The sequence below is a fragment of the Manis javanica genome, chromosome 11 (assembly GCF_040802235.1).
Source record: "Manis javanica isolate MJ-LG chromosome 11, MJ_LKY, whole genome shotgun sequence".
Classification (NCBI taxonomy): domain Eukaryota; kingdom Metazoa; phylum Chordata; class Mammalia; order Pholidota; family Manidae; genus Manis; species Manis javanica.
Genome location: NC_133166.1, coordinates 92221475 through 92249196, shown reverse-complemented (window position 1 = coordinate 92249196; position 27722 = coordinate 92221475). Strand labels below are relative to the sequence as shown.

The 27722-nt window shown below is 41.3% G+C and overlaps 1 protein-coding gene across 1 annotated transcript in view; it reads right to left on the bottom strand.

The window, feature by feature from the left end:
- C11H1orf21 (chromosome 11 C1orf21 homolog) overlaps nucleotides 1–27722 on the bottom strand; it is a 216986-nt gene that overhangs the window by 106953 nt on the left and 82311 nt on the right. The window contains exon 3 of the mRNA XM_037009909.2: nucleotides 2358–2452. Coding sequence (XP_036865804.1) covers nucleotides 2358–2452 — 95 coding nt within the window. The remainder of the gene's footprint in view (nucleotides 1–2357; nucleotides 2453–27722) is intronic.

The window sequence follows — 27722 nt, the reverse complement described above, 5'->3', positions numbered from 1 at the left end:
TATTGGCCCTAACATTCTTTATTCCTTCCTTTTGTTAAATGGTAATGCCTCACTTGTATTAGGTGCTTATCATATACCAAGCACTGCACTCAAAGTCTTACAGTGCTCATGTCATATAATCCTCACAACAGCACCATGAGGCACTGTCTTGTCCCCCACCCGATGGGCAGGGTTAGAGAAATGACATAACTTGATCCTGCCATGAACAAGTGGCAGAGCTGAGATTTGAACCCAAGGCAGTTTCTGCCTCCAGATTATGTTGCTGAGCCCTTTAACTTCAATGGTTTAAAAAAAAAAAAGCATCTTTTAAAAAATACTTTGGCTTATATCTCAAAATCATTCTTTGAAACATAAAAAGTTTTGACTGTTAGATTATTTTAATGGATGTAAAAATAAACAGTTGTTAAATACATTTCATCCGTCTTCCAATGTAAGCTTCAACTTTAGGAGGCTATTAGTTTTCTCAAACAACACCCACGGTCAATACATTTGAAAGGATGGAGCAGGTGAGAAAGATAACAGACTACCAGGTAAGTGACAATCATTTAATCTTGAAAAGTAGTCTAGAAATCTCAGAGCCAAAGATAACCATTCATTCCCCAGTTTCAACGCAAGTCTCTACACACTTGAAAGCTTCTGTTGGTAGACTGGACTCTGATTGGCTGGCCGAGTAAAGGGATGTGAGGCTGTCACAGCTAATCCACAAGTAAGACAGACGAGAAATTTCTCTTTTTGGGTCTCCACTTAGTCTTTAGTCTGCACAGAAAAGCGTTAGTGCCAATTCTGGTCACAGTGCTGTAAAAGAATGTACTAGCACCAAGGAGCTGACAGATTATAATATAGAAAAAGAAGGAAAAAAGTTGTCTTGGCCCTAAATATGATGAGAACACACTGAGGAAATACTCTCAAGTTCTAAGACAAAAGTCATTAAGATTCAGAAATACAAGTATGTGAAGAACAGATGGACACTAGTAGTTACAGCCAAGAAATAGCCCCTGCCAGACTGGTCACCAATGTCTCTAGGTTTCAGTGGCAATATTATTATTAAAGATGAGATTTATAACTCAAGCTGAAATTTTGTCAAGCAAAGAAAACCCTGATTTTCAGTAAAATAAAGTAGAAAAATGACAACTGATGCCTCAAACCAAAACAAAATTTTCATGTAAGAAGTCTGATAATATTCACTTCCATTATTTCTTCATAGCTACCTTTTCCTGGATTTAAGTGTAAATGTTAAAATATACCATAGGCATGATGATTCTGTGCTAAGCAATACTTTAAAGTCCAAATCCCATTTACGAAGCAAAATTTTATTATAGAGTATTTTCACTCCTTTAAAATGATCTAAAATATTCAGTTGGTAATACATCAGTATTATGAGTTGCATATCATATGTTCAGAAAAGAATAAGGGGAAGAGAATTAGCCCGTATGTCCATTTTTGTATCACGGAAAATGATAGCCTTAAATACTCATGAACACTGGTTAATAGTCTATAAACTCCCTCTGCCGTTTCAGAAATCATCAAAACAAAAAGCAAATAATGGCAAAAGAAGTTTAAGTCAAGTGAAAATATTATATGACACTGCCAACTTCTTAAAAATACATTCACCTGAACACACACAAAAAATAGCAAATAATTAATCCCCAAATAAAATATAAAAACAATCTGTCCTATACAACTGAATACAAATTTTTAATAATTTGTAACCTCTTTTAAGTAATCAGCTAATATGACAACTAAATATTTTTACAGAGGTGGAATATTAAGGTGGTATGTGCATATTGATTCATCTTAAAGAAAGAGGCTCCCAACTTTCTGTTTCCGATCACTATAAAACATTAACTCAAAACCCAACATACCTTTAACACTGTGAATGTGAAGTACTGACTAGTTTGACAGGAGACCTTTCTTGAAAGCACATTATTTTCCTCTGAAAGGCAACTTCCTCAACAATACTACATAACACTGTATGTTCAGAATAATGAAATTTAGCCATTCATCCTGACCTGGATAAGAGTTAAAGGAAGTGGAAAAAAAGACAAAAAAAAAAAAGTCCTCCTCCCATAAATTTCAAGCCTACTTCATGATTTTTCCTTTAAATTTAGCCATCTTAAAACATTACTAATTTTGCTATATTTCCCCTGGAGCACTCTCTATCAAGATTAAAGAAAGGCTTATTCAGAAGCAAACAGGATACAGGAATAATGGTGCAGCTTCCAGGCAAGCTATAAATAGCGAGAACATTTTCAAGAAATCTTGTGCCAGTGTGTAAGCTGCAGCTTAAACATGCAGTGCAGATTTTATTACAATGGTGTCACCAAAATTCATTGTTATATGAGAAATTCAATTCTTACCAAGTTTTCTTGGTTCCTGGCTGCTACTTTCTGCTCCTCTTCTGCCCCATTTTTCATGTATTTGACCTCTTCCACTGGTTTGATCCTATACTCATCTAAGTATCAAAAGAAGAAAATATATTTTATAACTTTTTTGCAATGGTAGAAAAGTGTCAGAGAGAAAAGCCCAAGAGCATATTTGTTAGACCCTTTCTTTTCCCTGTGGCCTTTATTTGTGGTCCATTTGAACAATCTGGAAAAAGCTTCACCAGCCTCTTTGAATGAGGTGCTTTCCTCTGTCTACTGGGAAAAGCTTAGCACCACAAGGCCAGCTGATGAATGTGACACTGCCTGGTCTTTTCATAGAGGAAACACAGGTAATTCCAGCTCTAAAGACTGTTTGGAATTTGTACATATTAGGGCATATCACATAATGATCTAAGGAAGATTTTTTTCCATGAGAATATTATGGAAATTTTAGGCTCACAGTTCAAAATGTCTGTGGTGGCAACTTTCAGTAGTATGTTCATACCTCAATTTCTCTCTTTTGGAGAAACAAAGTACTCCTAAAGAGGCTCATTGATCGGTAAATAAATATAAACCATCGGGAATTGAAAATTTCCTATTTGTGATCCCCATATTAAACATAGAGCAATTTGCAATTACTTCATATGCTACGCACACACACTTCAAACTCTGTAAAGTCTCATGCATGAAGAACCATAGTACCCAACGGTTCTAACAGGTATATTACTCAATGGATGTGGAGTACAGTGGTGCATGGATGGGACCTTGGCTTCACAACAGATCCCAGTATATACACCATCGGATAAACTCAGGAAAACCTGCAGCTAAAGCTCTTCTCCAGGGTAGAGGTTTGCCGATGGTGGTTATGACATGTTCACCAGTTTCCTGTCAACAGGAAATGACTTGGGCACACTAAGGTAAAAAATGAGTGAGTTCATCTTTAATCCAATTTGTTGGAAAAATCACAGGAATTACGGAATCAGAAAATTTCATCAACCAGCAAACTGATGATTGCCTGGCCTATGGCATGGAATAATGTCTATGATAGGCTACCTGAGAGACAGATGTCTATCACCAAGAAGGCGTGTATTTCAGTTCAGGGAGTCTGCAGTATATTTTTTTTATTGCCTATGATTAATTTAGTACAATGACTATATTCTTATTTAATTTTTTGCCTTATTAGTTATAATAACATTTCCTATATAGTTTCAGGCTTTCTCATTCTATCCCTTAATACACACTACCCCTAAGGACATTTGTTAAAGTCACATTTCTCTAAATAATTATGCTGTCCAAATGCTTCTCAAAATTATCATCCTTATGAAAGTAATGCATTTTTATATATCTGAACAAAGACCCCTGTTTGTGGCTAAACCAGTTGTTTTTTCTACCTGACAATTCAAAGCACTTATGGATTCTGCTTCCTTCTCAAGAAATTAGAAAGACTGTTAGGAGGTCACAGCAACAAACCCTTAGGAATGCCAAGTCATAAATGTGCTAACAAGGTAATCAGTGGATCTTGATCCACAGTTACAACACAAAAGAACTTGCCATTCCTATTTGGTATTCAGAAGAGAAAAAAATGAAAGTAAATTAACAAAAGCACATTTGATTAAGGATCATTTACTCAGAAGTTGGGAAAGCACTTGTTAGTTTAAAAAAAAAGAGACACTGACACATTTTGCCTCTAATACAATTACACAGAGATAAAAATAAAGGTAAGAAATGAAAGTTAAAGATGGGCCTCCTTAACCTCAGTGTGGGACATATATTAATATTAATAAAGCAGGGTGTGCTTGCATAATTACTAACATTTAACTGAACTAAACTGTGATCTTTATTACTTATGGTAAATCCTAATTATTTAAATATAAATTATATAGACACACACAGATGTTTTTAACACAATTTCAGTGGATTCTATGATTTTGTCTATAGAACCCAAACCCTCACATGATGGGATGGAGAAAGCAACATTTTAGGACCTACGCAGAGCCTGCTGAACGATGGCCCTTCGCCCACTGCAAAAGGTCTGTCCTGGAGAGGATCAGCCTTGCCACACTGCCTCCCATCCGCCAAGCCACAGCCCATGGCAGACGCTCTCTGAGCAGCTTAGCAATACTCAGTCTTCATTTTCTTTTTATCCCTCCAGGGAACACAACTGAATTGAAAGTAGGAGACAAACAGTATTTTTCCTCAATGAACAGAAAAGCTTCTTTCAAAGCAACGTTTTCCCAAATGCAGGCTTTTCTTTTTTCTTTTTTAAATATCAAGACGTAATCATCAACCATTTAGAAAGAGGGTAAGTTTTAGCGTATCATTAACAACCACGACTGGCCAGCCAACACTGTTCGAAGGACACACTATGAATGGATACAAAGGAAGAAAAAACAAACAGCCACACCACAAAGCCAGACCTATCATTATGACTTACACAACACGCTGCACAAAACCCAGCGTGGTATCAAACAAAACAGCCAGCAAGATCCTTAGATAAACCGCAATTTATACAAAGCAAATACTTCAAAATGGTCTGTCAACTTTCTCAAAGGCTGGAGCTGGGAATGAGGACGTCCATCTGGAAACAGACAACTCAGCAACGAATGTGTCACACATTTCCATGGCGATGCAGCCAGTGGGAACTCACCAACAGGCCCCTGCATGGATGAATGGAGCATTTGGGGTTTTAACAGTGAAATAACCACTACAGAAATCCAGTTTTCCTTTTGTTTAAAGCACAGGGGAATCAAGGCAGGACTTTAGGCCCCCTGAATCTGATCCCACGTTGGAGGCAATTAGCATGGCCCCTGGTACCAGCCAGACAACCATGGCAGCAGAGCTGTGTGCCAACCGGATTAAGAGGAGGGAGAAGTAGGACTGTCTTCCCTGGGCTCCCTCACACCTGTTCACTACTTTTCTTTTCTTCTTGCTAATCTTGTCAGGTGGCTTATTAACATGCACGTCAGGAACAAGTAGGCTGACGCCCTGTTCAGAACATGCTCCCCATTCTCTCTATGTAAACAGTCTCAGGCTGTGCTAGTCAAAACAGATCTGGGGTAAAAGCAATGCTAGTGATAATTTTAGCATTTTATTTCTCAGAATACATCAGAGAGGGGACGCATTGTTTTGTGACAGCTCCATTATGTAGAAGACACAGTTTCCCGCCAAACCTCTGTACCTCACTTGTGACATAAAGTATATATATGGATATAATGTTAAGGTTTTTTAGATCTAGGAAGGGATCAATTGGCTGGACTTGCTCTAGGCAGTATGGAATCATCCCTATTTTCTAGGTCCTGTCAATGCTTGCCAAACAACTCACTGGCCCTATCCCAGTTCTTCCAAGCTTTGCAGATAGAAGATCTGCTACAAGGTAACATTTATAACCAATGAAACGGACTTTAAAATGAGTCAGTCAGATGGAGATGGTGCTACAGTGAGCTTATACTGCCAGCATTATTAAAAAGCTAAGAATTTTCATAAATGTACATTTAGATGGGGAAGGAGAAAGAAAGGCAGAAGACCCGTATGTACGCTACTTTCTGAGGTAAGAAGGCATCTTACAGTTGTTTTCTAAAAGGGTGAAACTGGCATCTACTTTCGTACCTTCCTTCTTTTTCATACCCAGCCCTCTTTTGATCAAAGAAACATATATGATAAGAAATCCTATCTCTTCCAGGGTTGTTTGAATTTCAAAAGTCCTGTGCTAATGTCCTCATATTAAAATAGCCCAACATCTGGGCATCTCAAGTGGACTTTGGATTGCCTGTTTGTCCAGAATTTGCATTAAGATTATCTGATAAACTAATTATTATTCGATGCTCAAGAAAATACAAGTGCTTGGGAAAGGACGTACAAGAAATATTTACAAAAATAAACCTATTTTACCAAAAACTAAAATAAAAATAGTCTACCTAATAGCATAAACATATTCCGCTTGAGTTACTACCATTGAACATCCTATCCCCAAGCCAACTAAGTTCAGGTTCTAATATCCTGGTACAACTTCAGATTCTTGCCTAGGATCTTTATTTCCTTACTTGGTAAGATTTTTCAAGAGACGAATATTCACAGTGGCTAAGAGGTTGGCCTGTAGAGTTAGAATGCCTAGCCATATGGCCTTGGGTAAGTTACTTATCCTTTCTGTGCCTTGATTTCTTCAGCCATAAAATGGGAATATTTATGTTATCAACTCTAACACACGGAGTCATATAAACTAATATATGAACACAGTGCCGAGTCTATAGTGAATGATCAATAGATGTTAGGTGCTGCTTTAAAAAACTGTTGGTTCTAAAGGAAACACTATTCCTAATGCATAAAACCTACCAAGGTATAAAAACAAAAATCATAATGTAAACATCAATAATTTAACCAAAAATTGTGACTTAATCATGTAAACAAATGAGGAAGGGAAGTGACAAGGGAGTTTATCTTCCATATGCCCATAAACTATGTGCATATATTTTAGTTATAATATAAAATAATTTTAGGATAATAAATGACTATTATGACTGGAAAAAGAAAAGAGATCATTATTTAAGTGAAACCAGTGGTATAACAAGATAATGCTCCTCTCTCCCTTTACATCTGTACTCGGTTACTGCCATTGGCACAGCTCCCAGTTTCAGCCTACCTTCAGGGCACAGAACAGGTGAGGTTCAGCTTAGAACAGGCAGAATGATTGTTTTTGAGCAAGAAGCGTAGAAGCTGCTCTAAAGAAAACAACTGTGGGCGGAAAACCCTTTCCTGGAAAGGCAGAGAGAAGGCAGAACACTGACACTGCAGATCGAGGATCGATAGATGGGTCAGCTGCCCTGGGAAAATGTGGCCTTTCACTTGGGAGGACCCCACCTCATCAGCCACTCTTGTACCTCCATTGGTTTAGTCATTCAACAAACATTCATTAACCGTCTGCTATGTGCAAGGTCCCAGTCTTTCTTAGGGACTCATCACACGCAGTCCACTGTGCTTGGTGTCTGTGTGGCCGTTTTCTCACTCACAGTGTCTGGTATACAGAAGGTATTTCATAAAGCCTTTCTTGAGAAGGAGAGAGACCAGGGAGCTGGCCTCAGTTCACACATGAAGAGACATTTCCCCTCATCGGTGCTTTGGTCCTGTTTGTCTCAGGGGTTCATTTATTTATTTTCACTGCTAGATTCTCCAAGGAAGAAAAGATATTCTAATGAAAAGGGAAAAATTCCAATACCATTCTTTGCATTTTGCATACACGCGCAATGGGTGTGAACCTGCTCTTTCAAGTGTACCTCTGGTCTGTGGCTATCCTCAATGTGAAATCCTTAGGCTTCTGAGCCAAAATTCATGTTATTCCTCCATCTGCCATTTCTTTCCCATTCTCTCCATTGATTCAAAGACCACCTAGCTCACATCTCCTTATGAGATCTGTTTAAATCCCTCTTCTGCCTCCACATTTCTCAAGTTCTCACTGGTTTCTTCTAAAACTCACCAAAAAGTCCCTTAGATTTCTTTCCTTCATATGTGAGGCGACTTACACTAATTGCAAACTGCTTCAAGCTCACAGTAGAGCTGAATCTTCCAAAAAAATTCTTATTCGTTTGGACGCTGACACAGAACATTTTTGGGCCATCCCTGAATTCAAAGATGGCTGAGTTGCAGAAAGCAGGTCTCTGTGTTAGGGAGAGACCTGGATTAAGTGGCAGGACAAAGTTTTTATAACTAGAGTTCCTGACACAACATACATTTTGTTTCTGCTTTACTCTAGTGAAGGCTTATATAAACTGCAAGCCTCTAAGTAATTATAAAATGGATTGCAGCAATATTTATATGGTTAGGTATACCACAGATAATACATAATACAGATATTTTTATTTTTGTAGCTTGGTTCAGGATTTATCAAAAGCCCCTTAATCACAGAATATCAATCTGACTTTCTAGGCCCAGCGGCTTTGTACTTTAAGAACATCTTGAATACCTGTCGGGGAGGATGTAGTATCTTCTCACACCACAGCACCTCCCCTCAATCGTCTCCCCAACCCTCAGAGCCTACAGAATCAGGCACTTTCATTGATGAAATATGCTGGGATGGCAAAGAAGACCAATCTTTTCATGTCCCACTAATGACTCTCATCCATTTGGAATTGGGGATGTGGAAAAGCCAAAGGTCAGCTTAGGAACTAAGTTACTGGTGTTTTCTAACAATGAGTATAGTTCAAAGTAAAACAAAATAGAACAAAACAAAAACCCCAACAAACACCAGTGTTTGAAAAGTTTGCACTTCAGAGTACATTTTGCACAGAAACTACATAAGAGACAGTTTCATTTCCATGCCACTCCATGGAAATCCATTTAATTTAACGAAGCTGAACCATTCATTAGAATCATCAACAATCTTGCTACAAAGTCTTGGGAAGAGGCAGTCATGTGATTTAGGAAGACAGAGAAAAGAGAAAGGAACATTTCCTTCTCTTTTCTTCCATGTAAGGCCTGAACTGGGTCAATGTTTTAAACAGATAAAGTCTGCCTTTGATATCAAAGTACCTCCTCTTCTAAACATCTAAACCCATCTTCTATATCCGTGAGACCCTCTCCCCCAGGCTTCCACTGCATTCCGCAGCTTTTCTAACCCCCAGCCTCTACTGTAGCATTCCACTAAGGCCTATCTCAAAGGTCATTTTTCAAACTTACATCTTCTCAGACATTTTTGGGTCCCCAGACAAATTCTGTGTCAAATTAGGAATCTCTGATTGGTACACTTCCAAGGAATACAACCTAAAGGGGGAAAAACAGGCTGGATGATGTGTGTGATGGCTGGGAGCGGGAAGAGGGGGCCATACGTACCGGGCAGGAAAGCCACTGACAGATAAGCCAGTCTCACCTGGCCTTTATCCTTTGCAGGCTGCTAAGCTTCTGCATTTGTGGGTTGCCATTGTTGATCAAATTTGGAAAAACTTTAGCTAGTATTTCTCCCTCCCTCCTTTCCTCTATATGGCTTGTAAATGGTGGGGCAGTTTGGCTTCAGGGCCCAAGTTGGTAACTACCCTATCACTTGATTCCTATCACTTTTGAACTTGTTTCCCCTCTCCTACCATACTCATCCCAAAATATGGTTCTGTGTTTCTTATTCTGCAGCAATAGGTCAGCACCTAATACCTCTTGAACAGAATTTTGTTGCAGAGGCATTAAAAGAGTACAGAATAGTGAAGGCGTTGATGACTTCAGTATATCTAACCCTGAAGTTCATGTCTAAACTCCTCATCTGGAAAGCGTTTATTCAGTACAGAGTGAGAACCTACTATGTGCTGGACTCTGTGACCAGCAATGTGGAGGGTATGAGATAGAGGCAACCAGAAAAGAGGGCCCAAGGGAAAACCAGCTGTCTTGAGGGGAAGGCTCACACTCTGAGAAACCCTCTGATACCTGGAGCACATTTCTCAGCACACGTGGACTGACCACATTCCGCTTGGCCACAGCTCACCAGGGCCGCCTCTAAATCTGGAATAGCCTCATGCACAAAGCAGAGACTCAGTTGAAGGACCACATGTACCATTATCAATTCTCTGAGTCAGGCATTCCCTTAATGATAATTACTGTGTCCTTATTTTGTAGAAAGTGATTTCTCCCCTTCCAGTGTAATAGTTATTATTAAGCAATTTCTAGGATAATTATGAACTGCCCATTCTAAATGTTTTGAACACCTCTAAAACAAGGCTTTGGTGCATTTAATATAAAATATTCTAGTACTTTTCAGAGTGTATCAAATCAACCTAATAAAGGAAAACTAATTTCAAAATAAGATTGATCCATTCAATTCTAATGCTCTAAAAACATAAGTAGTTCAAAAGTAACGAGCAGGCAATTTATATTTTTAGACATTATATTTGTGGCAATTAGACAGGAAGGTCTCTGGCCACTGGGCTTCTACTACGGTAAATATGAAGACAGACATATATGTACATGTCCCCAGTTACGATATTTCATAATCTAAACATGTCAGTGGCACCAACTAAGAGCAGAAATTCTCATGGGCTATTGCATTCTTATTCACTGCTGAAACCTGACACTGGTGTATATTTGAAAACCAAAGATCAGTGGCTTTGTGTGGTGCCGGCTCCATTTAGTCTTGCTTCAGATGTAAAAAACCCACTTCAGCACACCCTCACTATTCCAGGGTATCATACTTTAAAAAACTATTCTATGAACTGAAGGGTGAACATGGTATCTAATTTTTATTTTAGTTTGATGTTTCCAAATTGACTGGTGATACTGAATACTTTTTCCATGTGTTGATCACATTTGAAGAAATATCTCTTCATATCCTTTACCCTTTTTTCCTTATTGGAGTTGTGGTGTTTTTCTTATTGACTCTGCTACAGGCTCTCTATAAACTACATCAATTTACAGACACGCTTTTGACCCAAAAGGATCTGGGCAAACACACCTCTTGATTTTAGTTCAGGCATGAGGAAGTGGATGGAACTACCTGATTTCTGTCTTTGCATCGAGTGCTGGGTATCCCCTTCTGTCCTGTCTGTTTCCTTCTCAACTTCAGCACTATTTCTTGAGCACCCACTACATGTCAGAGAATGAAGTACTCAGCCCTGGGGTGATGTCTAGGAGGAGAAAGAAGTCCCTGCTCTGACGGCGCTCACAGCCAGTCAGGGATATAGGAAAATTAGGAGGTGCAGCATCCACAGCCGTGAGAAGCACACATGAGGTGGGGCAGTGCTCAAACGGAAAGGCAGGAACCTCTAAGCAAGGCTGAGGAGTCTTGGAGGAGGTGACATATTTCAGCAGAGTCCTGAGAAACACTAGTGTGTGTGGGAAGGTCAGATTCAGGCAAGGGAACAATGGACTCAGGGGTCAGAGAGAGCGTGGCAAACAGGGGCAAGTGCCAGTGGGTCCACATGGCTGACACCCTGAATTCCAAGGAGCACAGAGAGATGTAAAGAGAAGAGACTGATAGGGCCAGTGAGCCCAGGCAGACCTGGTGTGCAAGGCCCACTAAGGAGTCCGGCTCCTTTCTGAGGTGCTGAGGACGCCCCCACCAGTGCCCGGCACTGAAGCCACCATTACAGGCTGAGCATCTGTCCTCTGGACTGTCCTCAATCATCTCCTCTGGTGAGTCCCCCACTCACCTTAATCCAAGGTTCTCTGCCTCTCTCTGAAAGTGCAGCAAAGGTGGGACATACATCCTGAGACGGGCCAGCCAGTTGAGAGAAGTGAGGAAGAATACATGAAAAAGAGGGGAAAGAGCCAGAGGGGGAAGCCACAGAGGCTCAAGCAGCCGGAGTCTGTGCTGGAGTCAGCAGGTGGGGTGCTGGTGGGGAGGGGGCGTAACATGCAACATCTGCCAGAACCTGCTTCCTGCCTCCCCCAAAGGTGTGCCTTCTACTGGGGGTGGGGGTAGGGCAGCGGGTGACACGGTCAGGTGGGGGGTGTAGGCGACCTATCCTAGGAGCTAAAGAGGATGTCAGGATGCCACTGAACCTGATCCCAGCTCCTCTCCTGGGGTGGGACAATGGCGGGCACAAGGGACGGAGCACTGGTTTCAAAAGCCTTTCTCTTACGGACCTGCCTGTGTGACGTCCCAGCTGGGGGCCATGGAGGCTGCATCTGAGTGAGCCGAGGGTTGTGTGCACAGAGGCTGCTCTGTCCCTTAGCATCCTTAGGATCTTGTCCATGTCTTCTAGATGACAAGATGAGCAGCGCCCTTGGCAGCAAGGATGAGAGTGATAAAGCTTCTCTCACTATAGCAGCTTCAATAATTAAGACGGAACCTGCAGGCCCCATTCCCAACTTAATCATTTCAGAGGCCAGACAACACGTGTCCTTCATTCATTCGGGATTTGTTATTCTGTGACCAGAGGATAATGCTATCTGCTCATGAAAGGCCCCCAGACATTCATCTTCTGACAAGCTCTGGCCAAACACACAACCAGATCCACATACAGCCTGGATTCCTTGAGGAGCCCACCCGCAAACTGAGGCTTTCACATGGGGACTGGGGCTTAATTTCTGGACCATACAGTAATAATTCCCGACCCGGAAGCGGAATGAGTGGCTGAGGAGGACTCAGAGCTGCTCCCAGAGAGGGAGGCCGTGAGTGGCTGCTCCAAGAGCAATTTATCAAAGTTTCTCCGGAGCCCCACGCTGGCTGATTCTCTACGCGCCGCAGACCTGCTGACCTGCTTGTCAAGTTGGAGGCCGTCTAAGTCTTCTCTGCTACTCTTAGTGGGGTTTCCGTTATCCTTGATAACCATTCTAGATAAAAGCCTGCCCTGTCTTCTGTCCTTCCCACTGTTTTGATTTAATCCTGTCAGCCCTGTAAGGCTGGTATTATAACCCCCTTCCCACAGCTGCAGAAATTAGGCTGACCAGTGGCAGTGCTGGTTCAAACCCAGACTGGTCTGAGTCCAGGGCCAGTCTCTTAACCACCAACTCAGTTTTTTTTTAAAACTACAAAGCACAGGAAATAATTATGTTGGGAGATGATACAGGCATCAAGTATGAATGGATTCAGAAAGGGGACAAATCTGTAAATCACAGAGATACGAATAAAAGTTATAAAGACACCTAATCTTCACACGTATCATCAGGGAAACTACTGGACCCTCCGTTCCATGCCTCTGGAGTCTTATCAGTGGAGGACACCAGCCCTGTGACTCTGGAGTCAGGAATTAATATGCCATCAGAGTCGGTGCTACGAACCCTTTCATGAAAATGGTGATTTGACCATTGCTGCATCTAACAGAAGAAAACTAAAGTTTTTCTCCAACATATAGTAATTACTGCAATGCCTTTACAAAAATGTGTTACTTTGTAAAGGCCTCTGCTATATTACTACAATTTTATTATATTACCTTAGCATAAGACCAAGCAATAGATCAAGGACCCCTTATTTCACAGGAGAAGTGAGGAGGAGGAGAAGGGATAGAAAGAAGAGCTGTCAGTCATAAAGCTCCTTAATGTTCTGGATACAGTTCTGAACACTTGATAGACGCCAACCCATTTAATACTAGCAATGGCTCTCTGAAGTAGAACCGCTAATATTGCCACTGTATAGATAAGGGAACTGAGGCACAGAAAGTTCATTCCTCTAGCTGCACCATCCAATGCTTGGTGGGACCAAGGCCAGCCTTGAACACAGACAGTCTGCCTCAGACCTCATGTTCTTATTCAACTTTCCCACAAAGGCAGAGTACAGTGAATATCTGATGAAAAGGTAAATTCTCTTTGTCTATTGATGCCATTACAGAACTATAACAACATGTTATCACAACGTGTATCCTTTCCTTGAATGGAAGTCACCCTTAAGGTAAACCTTTCAGATCAGGCATTTTAAAAATGCACTGTCATAAAATAAGATCTAAAATAAACACAAACAGTAATATTCTTGCTGGTAAACTGTAAGGCATTAACAGCAAATAGGAAAAGATACTAAAAGAGTGGCTCACATGCCCTCCTTTGCGTGCAAAGTTAATAAAATTCCACCGTCATCAAGACGGCCTGAAACCTGACTTGTTTTTCTTGACGTGGAAATAAATTTCTGCTGATTCATGTGCAGTCAGATTTTCACTACCATCCAAGATCAAAGGTCATGATTTGCAGGATAGCAAGCCAGCATTAAGAAATTAGAAAAACCATTCCAGAAGCCCTTCTCCATTCAGGGATGCCACAGAGTCATCCCAAACACTGAACAATTTGGCCAAAGTGTGTGTGTGTGTGTGTGTGTGTGTGTGTTAAGTCCATTTTAATTAAGTCATCTGACTTAATGCTTTTAATTGGGTTCTGACTGAAGTGGATTTCTGTTAAGGGAAAGATTCTCAGATAATAACTAGGACAGAGAAGAGTATTTACACTCGAGTACTCTAGCACCCAAATGCCAAGGCAACTCACTGATGAGAGCTGTGTGAGGCCAGATGGGCTTGTGAGCTTTTGTGATGCAGTCTGGTGGTGGGGTGAGGAGGTTAGTATGACAGCAGCTGTGGTCTGTACTTACCCAGGAAAGAGCTAACAAGAAGAAAATAATAGAGACAGCCAGAAACAGAAAACCCCACAGCGGCTGGGCTGCAGAGGAACGTTTGGCAGAAGATTGGACAAAGGGGAGATTTTTGAAGTAGTCAAAAAAAAAGGCACTAGAGTGGCAGAGAACTAGAGATTCATAGGAGCATTGCAGTTATATCGTGCTGGTTTAGGAATGGGATGCCTCTTTGGGATTCTTTGAGATTATTCAGTAAAAGTTTAAATTGTTTTTCAGTGATCTTTAGTGTTTCTTTGAATATGCCCCTGGAGTGAAGCTGGCTTCTGAGTTCTACAGCCATTAGAAATAATTCAGGGGCGGCAACATCATCAACAAGAATAGGAAGACAATGGATAGGGTAATTTTCAGGTAAAGAAATTTCCAATGTTACAAGCACTGGCACTTAATCTTTAAAATGGAAAAACACAGCTAAGATACAATTTGGGATAAAACAGTACAGCTTCTCTACTTATGAAAAGTATTCATGACTTACTTTCACAGCCGATCTTATGAAAGAAATGCTTATATTCACGAAGAAAGGTCCTGGACCACCAGGAAGAGCCCTCACCCCTCCTGGAGGGGAGGAAGATGAGGGCTCTTGCTCTTTTTTCTCCTTTGGAGGCACAAGTCTGTACCTCTTCTCACAAGAGCTTCATTCACATAAAACAGAAGATGATTTCCAGTTGCTATGAATGGGCAAGTTATTCTCCCCTCTGAGACTCAAGTGTGTTCTGACAGCAACAAAGAGTAGCTCTTTAGGAATAATGTGTCTGGGTGAGGGAACAGCATGTTCCGGGATGGCTCGAGGTGGGTGGCACGGTGAGTAAGGACACACTATCTTCCACGACCTGACAGCCTGTTTTAGCAACACATTCTGCTCAGTTTGTTTGTAAATAATAGTCATTTTGAATACTTATCTTTTGGGGAGAGAGATGACAATTCATTCATAAGGGCATCTGAGAGGTCCAATTAAATTCAAATCACCTAAATTGTGAGGCAGCAATGAGAGCCTGAGGACAGAGCTGAGGTGGTCCTCAGGGACGTCTGCCCGCCATCTAGATGGAAGCCACTCCAATATAGATCACAATCTAGAAAGTTCTCAAAGCTAATGTGCCGTTCTGCCTCCTCAAGGGGGAATGTAGAACAGCAAAGGAAAACTGGTGTATCATCTTATACCTGTTAGAATGGCTATTAACAAAAAGACAAGAGGTGACATGTGCTGGTGAGGATGTGGAGAAAAGAGAACCCTTGTGCATTGTGCAAATTGGTGCAGCCATTACAGAAAACAGAACGGAGGCTCCTCAAAAAATTAAAAATAGAATTACCACATGACCCAGTCACTCCACTTCTGGGTTATCTGAAGAAAATGAAATCGGGTTCTTGAAGAGAGATCTGCACCCCCATGTTCACTGCGGCGTTGTGGAAACAACCTAAACGTCAGTCACGAGAAAAAAGGAAATCCTGCCATTTGTGACAACATGGACGGACCTTGAGGGCATTATGCTAAGTGAAATAAGTCAGAGAAAGACAAACACTGTATGATCTCACTTACATGTGATATCTGAAACAGTGGAACTCACAGAAATGGAGAGGAGAATGGTGGTCTCCAGCAACTGGGGGCAGTACGGGAAATTGAGACATGTACATCCAAGGGTGCAAACTTCCAGTTATGAGTTAGTCCTGGGGATGTGATGTACAGCATGGTGACTGTCATTAATAATACTGTATTATATACTTCAAAAGTTGCCAAGAGAGTAACTCATAAAGGTTCTCACCCCATCAAAAAAATGTAATTACGTGAGGTGAGGGAAGTGTTAACTTTCTAGTGGCAATCATTTTGCAATATGTGTGTGTATCAAATCATCGCTGTATACTTTAAATTTATACGACGCTACGTGTCATTACATATAAATAAAGCTGGAAAAATATTTTAAAAAAAAAAGAACTGCTGCAATTTCTAAGACTTTGGATGATTTAAATCAGACAGTGTCAATGTATATGTCACAAAGCACCAAAGGCCCCCATACAATTCTGCACAAACACGCCAAAGGAGAATTGGGGAGGAGGGCGCATATGGAGGCGCAGCACATAGTTCCCTAACACATCTACACTGCTTTCTTTCTGCTGCTTTAATGAGATGCTGCTTGTACCCAAAGGCCTGAGTGAGGCACAATCTCAGAGTTCAAAGATGTTCAAGTGTAATGCATAACTGGACGTGGCCCCAAGTTTTTTTTACCTTGGGTTCCATCTGAAGCAGCAGATACATAGTGCAAAGAGGCCTTTCAACTGATCAAGGCCAAGGTGTGATAATGGTTTCCCACTGCTCCTGTGGGATCTGACAGAGATGGACCCCAAGTCTGGGGGTCTTAGCAGCGCATACCCAATGCAACATATGCCAGACCAGAAAAGCAAGAATTACAGGCTCACTGCATTTCACACCAGGTCAGCTTCCAGAAGACTCTCCATTACCACTGGAGGCAACTGCTCCCTGTGCAGGGGGCCACGGCACACTGTAAGGTGTGGGCTTCAGGCCTTGCAATCCTTCCTGTGCTGGGACTTCAGAGCCCCTAACTAAGTGGGGAGGGTCTGGGAACGGCCTTCTGCCTCCTCAGCGATGCTCTGTGGGCAGACCTTGCCTTGGCTTAGGGAGCCTGCTGCCTTTCCTTCCCCTCCCAGTTGGCCGTTTGACTCTCTTTGTAATCTCACCTTCCAGTTTTCTGTCAGCCTCTCTTCTCCCCACAATCTGCGCAGGCAAATCAAACCATCAAAAACCCACATTTCTACAAAAAGTGAAGGTATCTAACAAGAAGTCACAAGATAACTATTATCTTCTCAAAAGCAGTGGTCTTCTTCTGTAAAATTCTCATGAGCACCAAAGAGTGTCTTTCTGTGGAGCACCGGGATTCTGACGCTGTTACAGCTGGGGAGGTTGGGTGGGTGGGGGTTGGGGCAGGAAGACCAGTAAGTGCACTGGTGTAATTCTTTCCTTGAAAGGCAACAGTGCAAACTGGAAAAGAGAATCACAATGGGACATTATCTGGGGGGCTTGGTTTGCCTCCACAGAAATCCCTTTTATGTGTGCATCTGTTTCTCATCTCATAGGATGCTGTTTCTATAAAGATGTAAAAGGTAACTGAATTGGGATGGGGGGCATATTTGAAGCAAAGGAAACAGCAACAGGGATCAAAGCTCAGAGCAAGTCAGGGAAAGAAGCAAGTGGAGCTCAGAGTTCCATCAGCAGCAAAGTGCAGGAATCAGAGTCCGTGATGGGGAAAGAGAGGAGCCGAGGCACAGGGAGAAACGGCCATCAGGGGAAGGGACGGGAGACCAGAAACATGCATCTCCAGGCGCCTCTGGCCTACCACTAACTCGCTAAAAATGTCAAAACAAGTCACGTCCAAAGGTCCCTTCACACTCAGGTAGAGCAAAATAAAACACAGTGGTTTCTACTACATCAGATAAAATACTGAGCAGACACTCCTCATCCCAGGAGGTTCTGGGGTCCTGACGTGACTCTCCTCACCTGCCCAGCCCTGCACCTTTGTACAGCCGAGCCAAGGGAGCGAAAGCAAGGAAGGAAGCTCGCTGCTCTCGGAGGCCCAGACCGCATCAGATAAATCTGCCTCAAGAAGTTAAAGAAAAAAAAGAAAAAAAAATATGACTTAAGGATTTTGACCTTATTATTCCTATAGCCCCATCTTGAAATAGTCTTCATTTGCACAATACTGGGGTTTCCTTTTATAGCCCATGCTGCTCAGCCTCAGAGCACGGTCATTGCTGCAGAACTTTCAACCTTCACATCCTGGGAACCACTAAAGAGGAGGAGACCCTATCAGCAGCAAGTTCCACCTATTCCTCCCACTCCCACACAGAGAAACCCAAGGACAAGATGGGCTGGCATGAAGCTTATTTTTAATCACTCCCCAAATGTATCCCGAACCTGAGTACATCTCACTATCTCCATTGATGTCTCCCTGGTCCAGGGCCCACCCGAACCAGCAGCCAAGCAGTCACCTGCTTCCACTCCAGCCTCTTACAGTCTATTGCCGACAGCAGACAGAGGAAGCCTTTAAATTAAAAACCAAACTCAGACTGCATCACTCTCTTGCTCCCAAGACCATCCATCTCCTGGTTTCTATTAAATTTAGAACAGAATCCAGAATCCACATCTGCACTCCAGGGCCATACAGCCTAACCCCAGGCTGCCTCTCTGAGTTCCTCACCCACCACTTCCATACTCAGCGCCTCAGGCTGTTTCCTGGAATTATAGCTGTATCCCACTTAGGGATTTGTCCCTGTTGTTCAACTGCCTGAAGCACTGTTCCTGAGTATTCTCAAGACTTGCTCCCTTACTCCAGGTCTCCGCTCAAAATGATTAACAACTCACACTACCTTTCTGCTTAATAAATCTGAAATAGACACCCCATCACTCTCTCTCCCCTTATTTTTCTCACCACACCCATCTTCACATGCCAGTTATTTACTCTCTTTGTTTATTGCTGGAGTCACTCCCTAGGATGTGAGCAAAATGAGAGCAGTCATTCCCTTGCTACACAATACATCTCCTAGAAAATGCTGGTGTTTAGCAATTGCTCAATAAATATTTCTTGTGATTTTCAGAGATCTATCAGAGCTAAATGCTTATTGGTTTTCATTTTAACACTTGGCTGTTTAACAGCTGCAGTAGGGGAAACAAAGAAAGTAACAGAGGAGGAAAGCCAGGGTTAAAACTCAAGATCTAAAGACTTTTAAATAGACACTTCTCGAGCGAAAGAAGGCAACAAGTAGTAAAGGATTCTATCAATGAGAAGTAAACGATTCATGAAAAATGTTGTGTTAAAAAGCTGACAAGGTAAGTGCCAAAATGCTGGATGCAACATTAAAAATAAAATCCCATTTCAATCGTAATCCAATAATTTCTGCTTTGGTCATAGATCAAAATTGAGAGTGATATTTATGTAGTGAAGCATGGATGCCCGTAGCTAGAAGGGAATTTAGATGCCTTTTAGATTGTCTTGAAAGTAGTTTTCAAAATGCAAAGGAAACAAAATCTAGAGACTTGTACCAGTTTGGCTTTGTTTTGCAATATGAAAAAATTCATTAGTTTCACAGATTGCTATTTTAGCACCATGCCTTTTCACTTCACCCTATCTTTTATTCAATTCCTAACAGCCATGCACATAGCCTTTGAAAAAATATTTTTAATGAAAAATACACTCACACTACAACTTAACCATGGACTGTTATTTTTTTTGGTATCATTAACCTACAATTACATGAGGAACATTATGTTTACTAGACAACCCCCATCACGGGACTGTTATTTTTAAGGAAGTGGACTGTATACACTGTGTCCCCCCCAGGCTTCCTCCTAGCAGTACCAATTCCCTTCGTCAATGATGGCCTTTTCTAAGAAATTAATTATGCAACCCTTTAAAAATCGTCAAACACCATTTTATTGTTTAAAAATGGACTGTTAATTATATGTTAGCAATATATTATTTATGCATATATAGGCCATGAGATTTATCTCTTTGTTCTCCTTTAGAATTTGATTTTCTGTAAGTTTTGACTTTCTCTTGCCCTTTCTTAGTCTGGCTGGACCAACACAGTATAGCTATAGAAATTAATAAACAAAATCACACTCTGAAAGTGACCAGGTGATAGTACAGTAGTTCTTTACAAAGCCAGCAACCTGGGAAGCTAAATGTCCTGTCTGAATTTTGTTTCAAACCATCTTCTATCATACATTTCATTACCCCTTTCAAATAACAAAGCCATTATAACCCACCACTACTTCTCATAAAACTTTACAGAGGAAGTCAGCAGCCAGGATCTCACACTGACTCACAGCTTGCACACCACCAATTTAAGTGTCACTGGGTGAGAGAAATGAAAACTCAAGCAACCGAGATGGAAATAGGGATAGCACCCCACACGCTTCCAGCTTCTCACCTTCTAGCTCATGCTTAGAAGATACAGAAGATACTGGTCATACTTCTAATTTTTTAGGAGAAAAAAGTTGTATCACGAAGCTGTCAACACCTCAGCCAACTCTGAACCATAAGCTGTTAGCTGCTGAATGCTACCACCACCACCATTTTTCTTAAAAAATCATCAAGACATTATCACATATAATCTTTTCAGTGACCCCATGGCTTGAGAGAAGCTGAGACCACAGAGTTGTATGAACTGTCCAGTCTGGGGAGCAGGTAATGCTTTTAACATTAACACCTGACACTCCCTTAGGAGTCACCTAAATTCAACTCACTCACTCCCCAGATGTAGAAACTGAAGCTCACAAAAGTCACCTTACAGTAATTACTCCACAGAGAATCCAAATGCCCTCATTATCTCCAGCCACTAAGTCAACGGCTTCTCCATAAACTGAGCTTAACTAGGCTACAGCCATTCGGTTTGTTCGTTTGAATAAAATCTTCCTTAATATACAGCCCACTCTGCTGACAAGAAGTTACTTCTGCAAAGAATTAGTTACAACATCTGAGAAGAACAGAGAGACTGAGACTCAAGTCTAGGGGATGAGGATGGCTCAACTTCGAGTTAGTAATTCATCAACAGCCCACATCAACCTGGTGATCTCTCCTCTCTGGGCTTTGAAATGAAGAGTAAGACAAGGCCTATTAGCTAAAAATAAACATAAGATAAGGAATTATAGCTATTTCCTTCCTTCCAATTTATTCTCAGATCTTAGGCAATCTCTGGGTGCAGGGCTGAAAAACAGGCAGAAATGAAACTGAACCCTTTAACCAGTGTACCATGAGTTAGCAAAGTCAGCTCTTTCTTCAAAGCCCTGAAGTTCACTGTGATGATTCATGGCGGTGAGGTTAGCACTGAGAGGCAGGGGTGGGGTGGAGCTTCGCTGTCCGTAAGCATACCTAATGGCTACTTCCAAAACCGAGAGAAAGCACTACGCGTGCCATTGCTTCAGTCGCAACAGGTATATGAAAACACAGAATTTTCTCTTTATAATCCAGTGTCTTGAGCACATTGCTTTTCATATTTTATAACCCATGGCAGGTGCTGACTTTTAGGGAAGTACTTGAAGATAAGGCAGCATGCCCTAGTAGTTAAATGTACGGATTTGGGGACCAAATGGATAGGTTCCTATGAGAGCCTATACTTCCTAAGGTATTAGAAGGATTAAATGAATGAATGAATGACAGAACACTTGAAATATGCCTGGCACATAAGATGTACTCAATAAATAAACTTTTAATAAGCTTTCCTGATTATTCTTTCATAAACAGCACATTCATCTTTATGTTGACATGCATTACAGTGTGTTTTGAGAAAACCGTTCACTTAATTTTTTAAAAATCTGCTTTAGAAAAAGAGTTGTAGAATATTTGGAAAATACAGCAGAAGCACAAAGCCTCAATGGTGATCTGCACCATCCAGAGATAAACATGCATCGCCTTTCCTGGAAGCACCTAGAGGCTTTGTTTTCAGTCCATGCACATAGACATTGAATATATATTGTCATTTGATAAAAGCAGTCATTCTATGTGTATGAGTTTCATGCATATAGTTTTTTCCATGGCACAGAGCATTTTAATTCAATAAAGTAGAAATACTAAAACAAGGAAATGAAGCTTCAACTGTAGTAAACGCTGCTGTCCTCTTTCCCCAAAAGTCTACAGTGTTTGGGATTATTTGATTCAGTGAAATTTTCATTTCGTCCAAGGAACTACAGAGCCAGACAGAGCCAGACACGCAGAAGAGCTCCCAGCCTCTAAAACAGAAGTGCCCTTGACTTTCCTCTGGCTCAGACCCTGGTCAACAGGAGCTGGCTCAGGAGCCAGGTACAATATGAGGGGGTATTTTCCTACCAGAATTCGGTGACTGTTTGCCAACGACAACAAAAAAATTCTATGTAAAACATGGCCCATAATATCTGTGTGCTCTTTCTTCAGCATCCTGAAGTTCACTGCCATGGGATGATCCGTGGTAGTGAGGTCGGTGCTGAGAGGCGTAGGGCAGAGGCCTGCCATCAGTGCCAGGGCCAAAAGGCCTCACAAACAACAGGGCGCGATACAGCAGTGCCTGATGAATGCACACCCAGCTGGGAGAGGAAGAGGTAGGCGGGCCAAGGCTTTGTTCTTCCATTACATTGTAAGTTCCTGGAACAGAGGAACTGTATCTTGTACATTAAAAAAAAAACTCTTACTATGCATAACGGCCTTGTTTGTTTCTTCTTTCAAAAGCACGTATTTGTTGACTGAAGATTTGAATTCAGACACAGTTGAGTTCTGGACCAGACTCTAGGTTAACATAGTACCCGTGTAAATTTGGGCATAGGACCTAACTTCTCAGTCTTCACTGCCTTACCTGTAAGTGGGTGTGACAGCCCTGTAAATAATAGCTATCATTTTTATTAATATCAGTTTATTATTATCAAACAACTTCTACATTGGGCGCTGTGCTGTTAGGCAAGGGTGGTGTGTAACTAAACTATAAGAATTATCTTCAAGGGGCTCAGTCAAAAAGAGGCTAGATTATTCTCTAAAAAGGAAAAAAGTCCTTATTTTCCTATCACCTTTTACTCTTTTCACTGCCTTGAAAGCACACCTACATTGATCTTTCCCATGGTCCCTGGTACTCATGAACATTTGTTCCACAGACACTAAATGTAGCACTTTGTTCCACGTTTTCAAGCCTGTTTCTTGCTGAACTATTTCCTGTGCCAGTGGTGCTTTTTCTAAAATAGTAAACACTTTGTGGGCAAGTCAACTGACTTTGTTTCTTTTGCATCCACCATCCAAGAGCACACAAGGTCTGTTCACAAACACTGATTACATTGGAACCATTCTAACCTTTTATCAGGACGATCAACAACCACTAAATGAGGATCATTACTTCAGGAGTACTTAATTGGGTGAAGCAATTTTCCCCCCCGTTTAGAATGCTGTATGAGAAACACAATTAAACTCTGTGACACCAATTTATGGTCACCAACTACTCAACTGGAAATATTTAAAAGCTGAACACTTAGAAGGGATGGTGAGTGAATGAATGGTAGTTCTACCACCATTTTCCCAATGCGGACGGGCAGCCACTGCTGCCTCCCACTGTGTCCTAATCCTCCCCTCTGAAAACTGGGGCAAAGACTCAGGGCTTACCTGCATCACCAAGGCCCTACATGCCACTCGAGGCAGTACTATCGCCACACTTTCGTATTTCACCACACATGAAGAACCTACACGCGCTCTATTATGCATATAGAACCTCCTGGGGTAACACCACCAGTGAGTAGTGGTCAATACCAAGTCATGCTCTGATTCACACCTGGGACAAACACCATGCCACCATGCTGTCTCTGCTGGTTCTATGAAGCTTTAGTGATAAGACAGTCTCAATAATACAGTATGCACGGTGGTGTTCCGGCATTAGTATTTTGGGGTCTATAATTAGTTAAACCCATGTGAGGATGACCACTTTGATAGTTTAGGGAATTAGATCACTTCTTCTAGTCTCTCCATCCGGTGTTTTTTTGAATGCTCAGCCAATTTCCAGATTCCTAACATAATTATGGTTCCCGTGTTGTCTATGTGAGCTTTTCAGTGTTTTGAAAAATACTACTGGGTAAAATTTCCAAATACTTAAAACACTTGCCCTGACGTGAGATTTTATTTTAAAAGTTATTTCCCCACTGGTTTGGTAAGGCTTCCCAGTCTCCCCCTGACATACCTGATACACAATGCCCTGCTGAGGGTTTTCACTATTTCTCAGCCTGAAATTCCTGCCCCACCTCTGTTCCTTTGTCTGTTTTCATCTTTTAAAACTCAGCTGAGACCCTAATCACCCTCTTTATGAGTCTTCTCCTACTCCTGGGATAAGACTCTTCTGCATTGTCACCATACGATGACATTTTCCCTTGAGATGCTTATCTGTTGCATCATTATCAGTTCCTAAAAAAGCAAGGTAGATAACCCATCTTTATAGCCTCAGTAGCTAGAACAGAGCCTAAGCCATGCGAGAGAGTCATTAAGTGTTTAGCAGACTGAATGAACTGCTAGGTTTTAAATGAAACCAACAAGTGCCACCAACCAGACTCTGTTTCCCTGAGTCCTTGTTGCCCTGGGGCTATTTCCAGTGATGGACAGAGCTTTCTCCTCTGGGACAGATTTCACACTGCAGGCCTTGGGAGGATGGTAAATATAAAATTATATTTAACAAAATAAGTAGTTGTAGTGAGTGATAAATCCAACTGTAAAATATTTAAATCACAAAGAAAGATCCAAAAAAGAAATTAGGAATCACCTGAAACTCTGCAATAGAGAGTTTGACATTGTCAATGTTTCGGCGAACAGCCTTCCAGATATTCCTTTTATGCACTTACACAGAATTTTACATATGTTTAAAGTAAATAAAATTAAGACACAAGATATGCTGTGTAAAACCCATTTACTCTTTTCATTTAATAACATGTTGTAGACCTCTTCCCATCTCAATAAATGCAGAGCATCTTAATCTTTGATGGCAGTATTTGATGTGTGGTTCATCAATAAGAAAGACCCTTGAGCATACAGGTTTGCACGCTTGTCCAATTATCTCCTTGTGATAAATTCCTGGAAGTAGGACTACTAGGGCGAAGGGCATGCTCATTTAAATTTTATGTATATATATTACTATTTGGTGCTCCAGGAAAATGGAAACTGTTCTGGTTTAACATTTCCAGCTGCAGTACGAGACAGATACCTGTTCTTGCCAATTTGAGTGGCAAAAAGAAAACTCTTTCACTTTGTTTTTGTGCATGTGTGTGGTGTATGTGATTGCTAAGAAGTCAAATATCTTCCTGTCAGGTTATGACCTTTTCTAGTTACTCTTTTTCAACTGCCCGGTCACAAACTTTGTCCTTTTTTCAACTGGACTGTTTGTTCTTGCCTCACAGATCTTAAGAATCTTTTTATACTAGTCATATTAACCTTATTTGTGTTGCAAATATTATTTTCACTCAGTTTGACATTTGCCTTTTAACTTAGTTTATGGTGGTTGGTTGGCTGGTTGCCATACAGAGATTCTAAAGTTTTATATAATCAAATTTATCGACTTTTTCTTTCACGGTATGGGAAGATTACAAAGAACCTCACCTATCTTTTTTTATAGTACTTCTATGGTTTCATATTTTACAGTTCAAGGTGCTCTGCATTTATTGAGATGGGAAGAGGTCTACAACATGTTATTAAATGAAAAGAGTAAAGGGGTTTTACACAGCATATCTGAAAAACTCTAGGATAAAGAAATGAGTTAGGGAATTCTATTTTTCAAGTAACTCATACGAATAACAAAATACTTCTAAAGAATAAAATATGAATTGAAATAGCATCCAATTTGTACATCTTTTTATTTCAGTTTGGATGCATCTACCCAATTATAATTACCTGAGGGCATCATCTGCATCTTTTACCTCCAGGCCTCTCCACGCTTCACAAAGAAACATCCTTATTTCTATAAGCATCCTGATTGTACATAATAAACCCAAGAGTAGGAAAATGTTGGATCGTATCACACACTGCCCCACAATACTGATTTATGTTTGATACATGAAAATACATTTGTTAACTTCTATGGTGGGATTTTTTTTTGACACTACATTTCCATAGAAATAAGGTATATTTATCACTCTTAAGTCATGTGTTTTATCTTTGGATTTAAAGCCACACACAAGCACATAACCTTTACGCAGAACAGAAGCTGGTCTAGGTCAAAACAGAGAAAGAACAAATCATAGGAACACAAATATTTTAAAGCAGAATAGAGTTATTATGTGGATAACTGACAACCTTTTAAAGTTTGGAGAACTACACATCTGCGATAAGTGGGTTATGCTTACCCCCCGACTATAATCAAAGGAAACTAAGGCTGGTAATATGATGACGATATTAATGAATTACATTTACTCAGTGCCTATCATGGGGCAAGTCCTATTCTAAAGGCTTTTCACACATTGATGCATTTAAGTCTCACGACGATCCTCTGAAGGCAATAAGTACTAGTATTCCTCATAGTACACAGATGGGGAAACTTAGGCAAAGAGCACCTCAGGAACTTATAAGACTACATGTTAGTGAGTAGCTGAGCAAGGATTTGAAACCAATTTGCCAGATTTTCAGGTCTGCCATTCACCATGATGGTGAATTTCAGGTCCACTGAAAATAGCCCTAACTATCACAATTGAGTCTCTAGACATTCCTATTTAAAAGCGGAGGCTGAGCTCTAGCAGCCAGTTAACAATTACATTCCAGAGACTCCTAAGCAGCAGAGGCTGGTTTAGATTTAATGGCACAGACAGATACCCCATTCTTGAGAGGGGACCCTCCCATAGCCCAGAATCCTATTAAATTCAGCATCCTCAGTGATAGCCATGGTCCCATTCTTTAGTTAAGTGATCCAGCATAGCTCTTAGCTTCAGTTTCCTTTTACAGCAAGTGGAGATAATAATAATGGCATGTAAAAAAACCCTTATATATTGTAAAATAGAGTAAAAAAGCTGTGCTTTTGATGTAACCATTCAAAAGAAACCTCCATATTAAAGGCTCCAGGTGCAGAAGACAGGCTGTGCTGGTCTCTGCAGGAGAGCCAGGGCCTAAATGGGGTCCAAGCACCAGACAGGTACTGACAGGTGGGCACTACCAGCAGGTGCTTTCTGCCATTTCAGCCAGGATTCCAGGAAGAAGCCAATGTTTTGAATGGAATCTGATTCCATGATGTCACTCAGGAGAAAACCACCCCAAGGAGAGGTACTATGGGTAACAACACCTCCCACCTTCTCTCTTGTTGCTGAGTCACTGTTTGAGAACTTCTCCCCATCCCTCCAGAGAAAGGCCTTCCCTGCAGCTCCAGACCTCTGTGTCTTTCACCGGATGGTAGCAGAAGGCCGGGAGGCACCTAGTAGCACCTCTGGGGCCTTCTCCAGAGCCAAGTTCATTCTTATTTTCTGCCGGAGGAAGGGCTCCAGGCAGCTACAGAGAAGACCAGGCACCTGGAAGGGCACGAGACCAGCTGAAGGAAACCCTCAGGACCTAAAAACCGAGGGATGCACCAAGGGCCCGGCCAGCGCATCCCTGCCAACAGTGACCGGGAACGCAGAGGCTCTTCATCCTGCAGTCGGCTGCCTTGAGGCCGGAAGTGGCCAGGGGTCCTGCTTCTCCACTGATCTCTGTATCTAACATTAAAAGAATAGCTCGTGATACTGACTGGCATGGGAAGGAAAAAGAGCACTTGGATTTTTCTTTTTTAAAATGTAGAAAGGATAGCACATTTCTTGACTTTGTGTCATGGGAAACTTTTCCAAATAGGAATTCAGCCTGACTCTACCTCAGCCAGATTAAATTCTG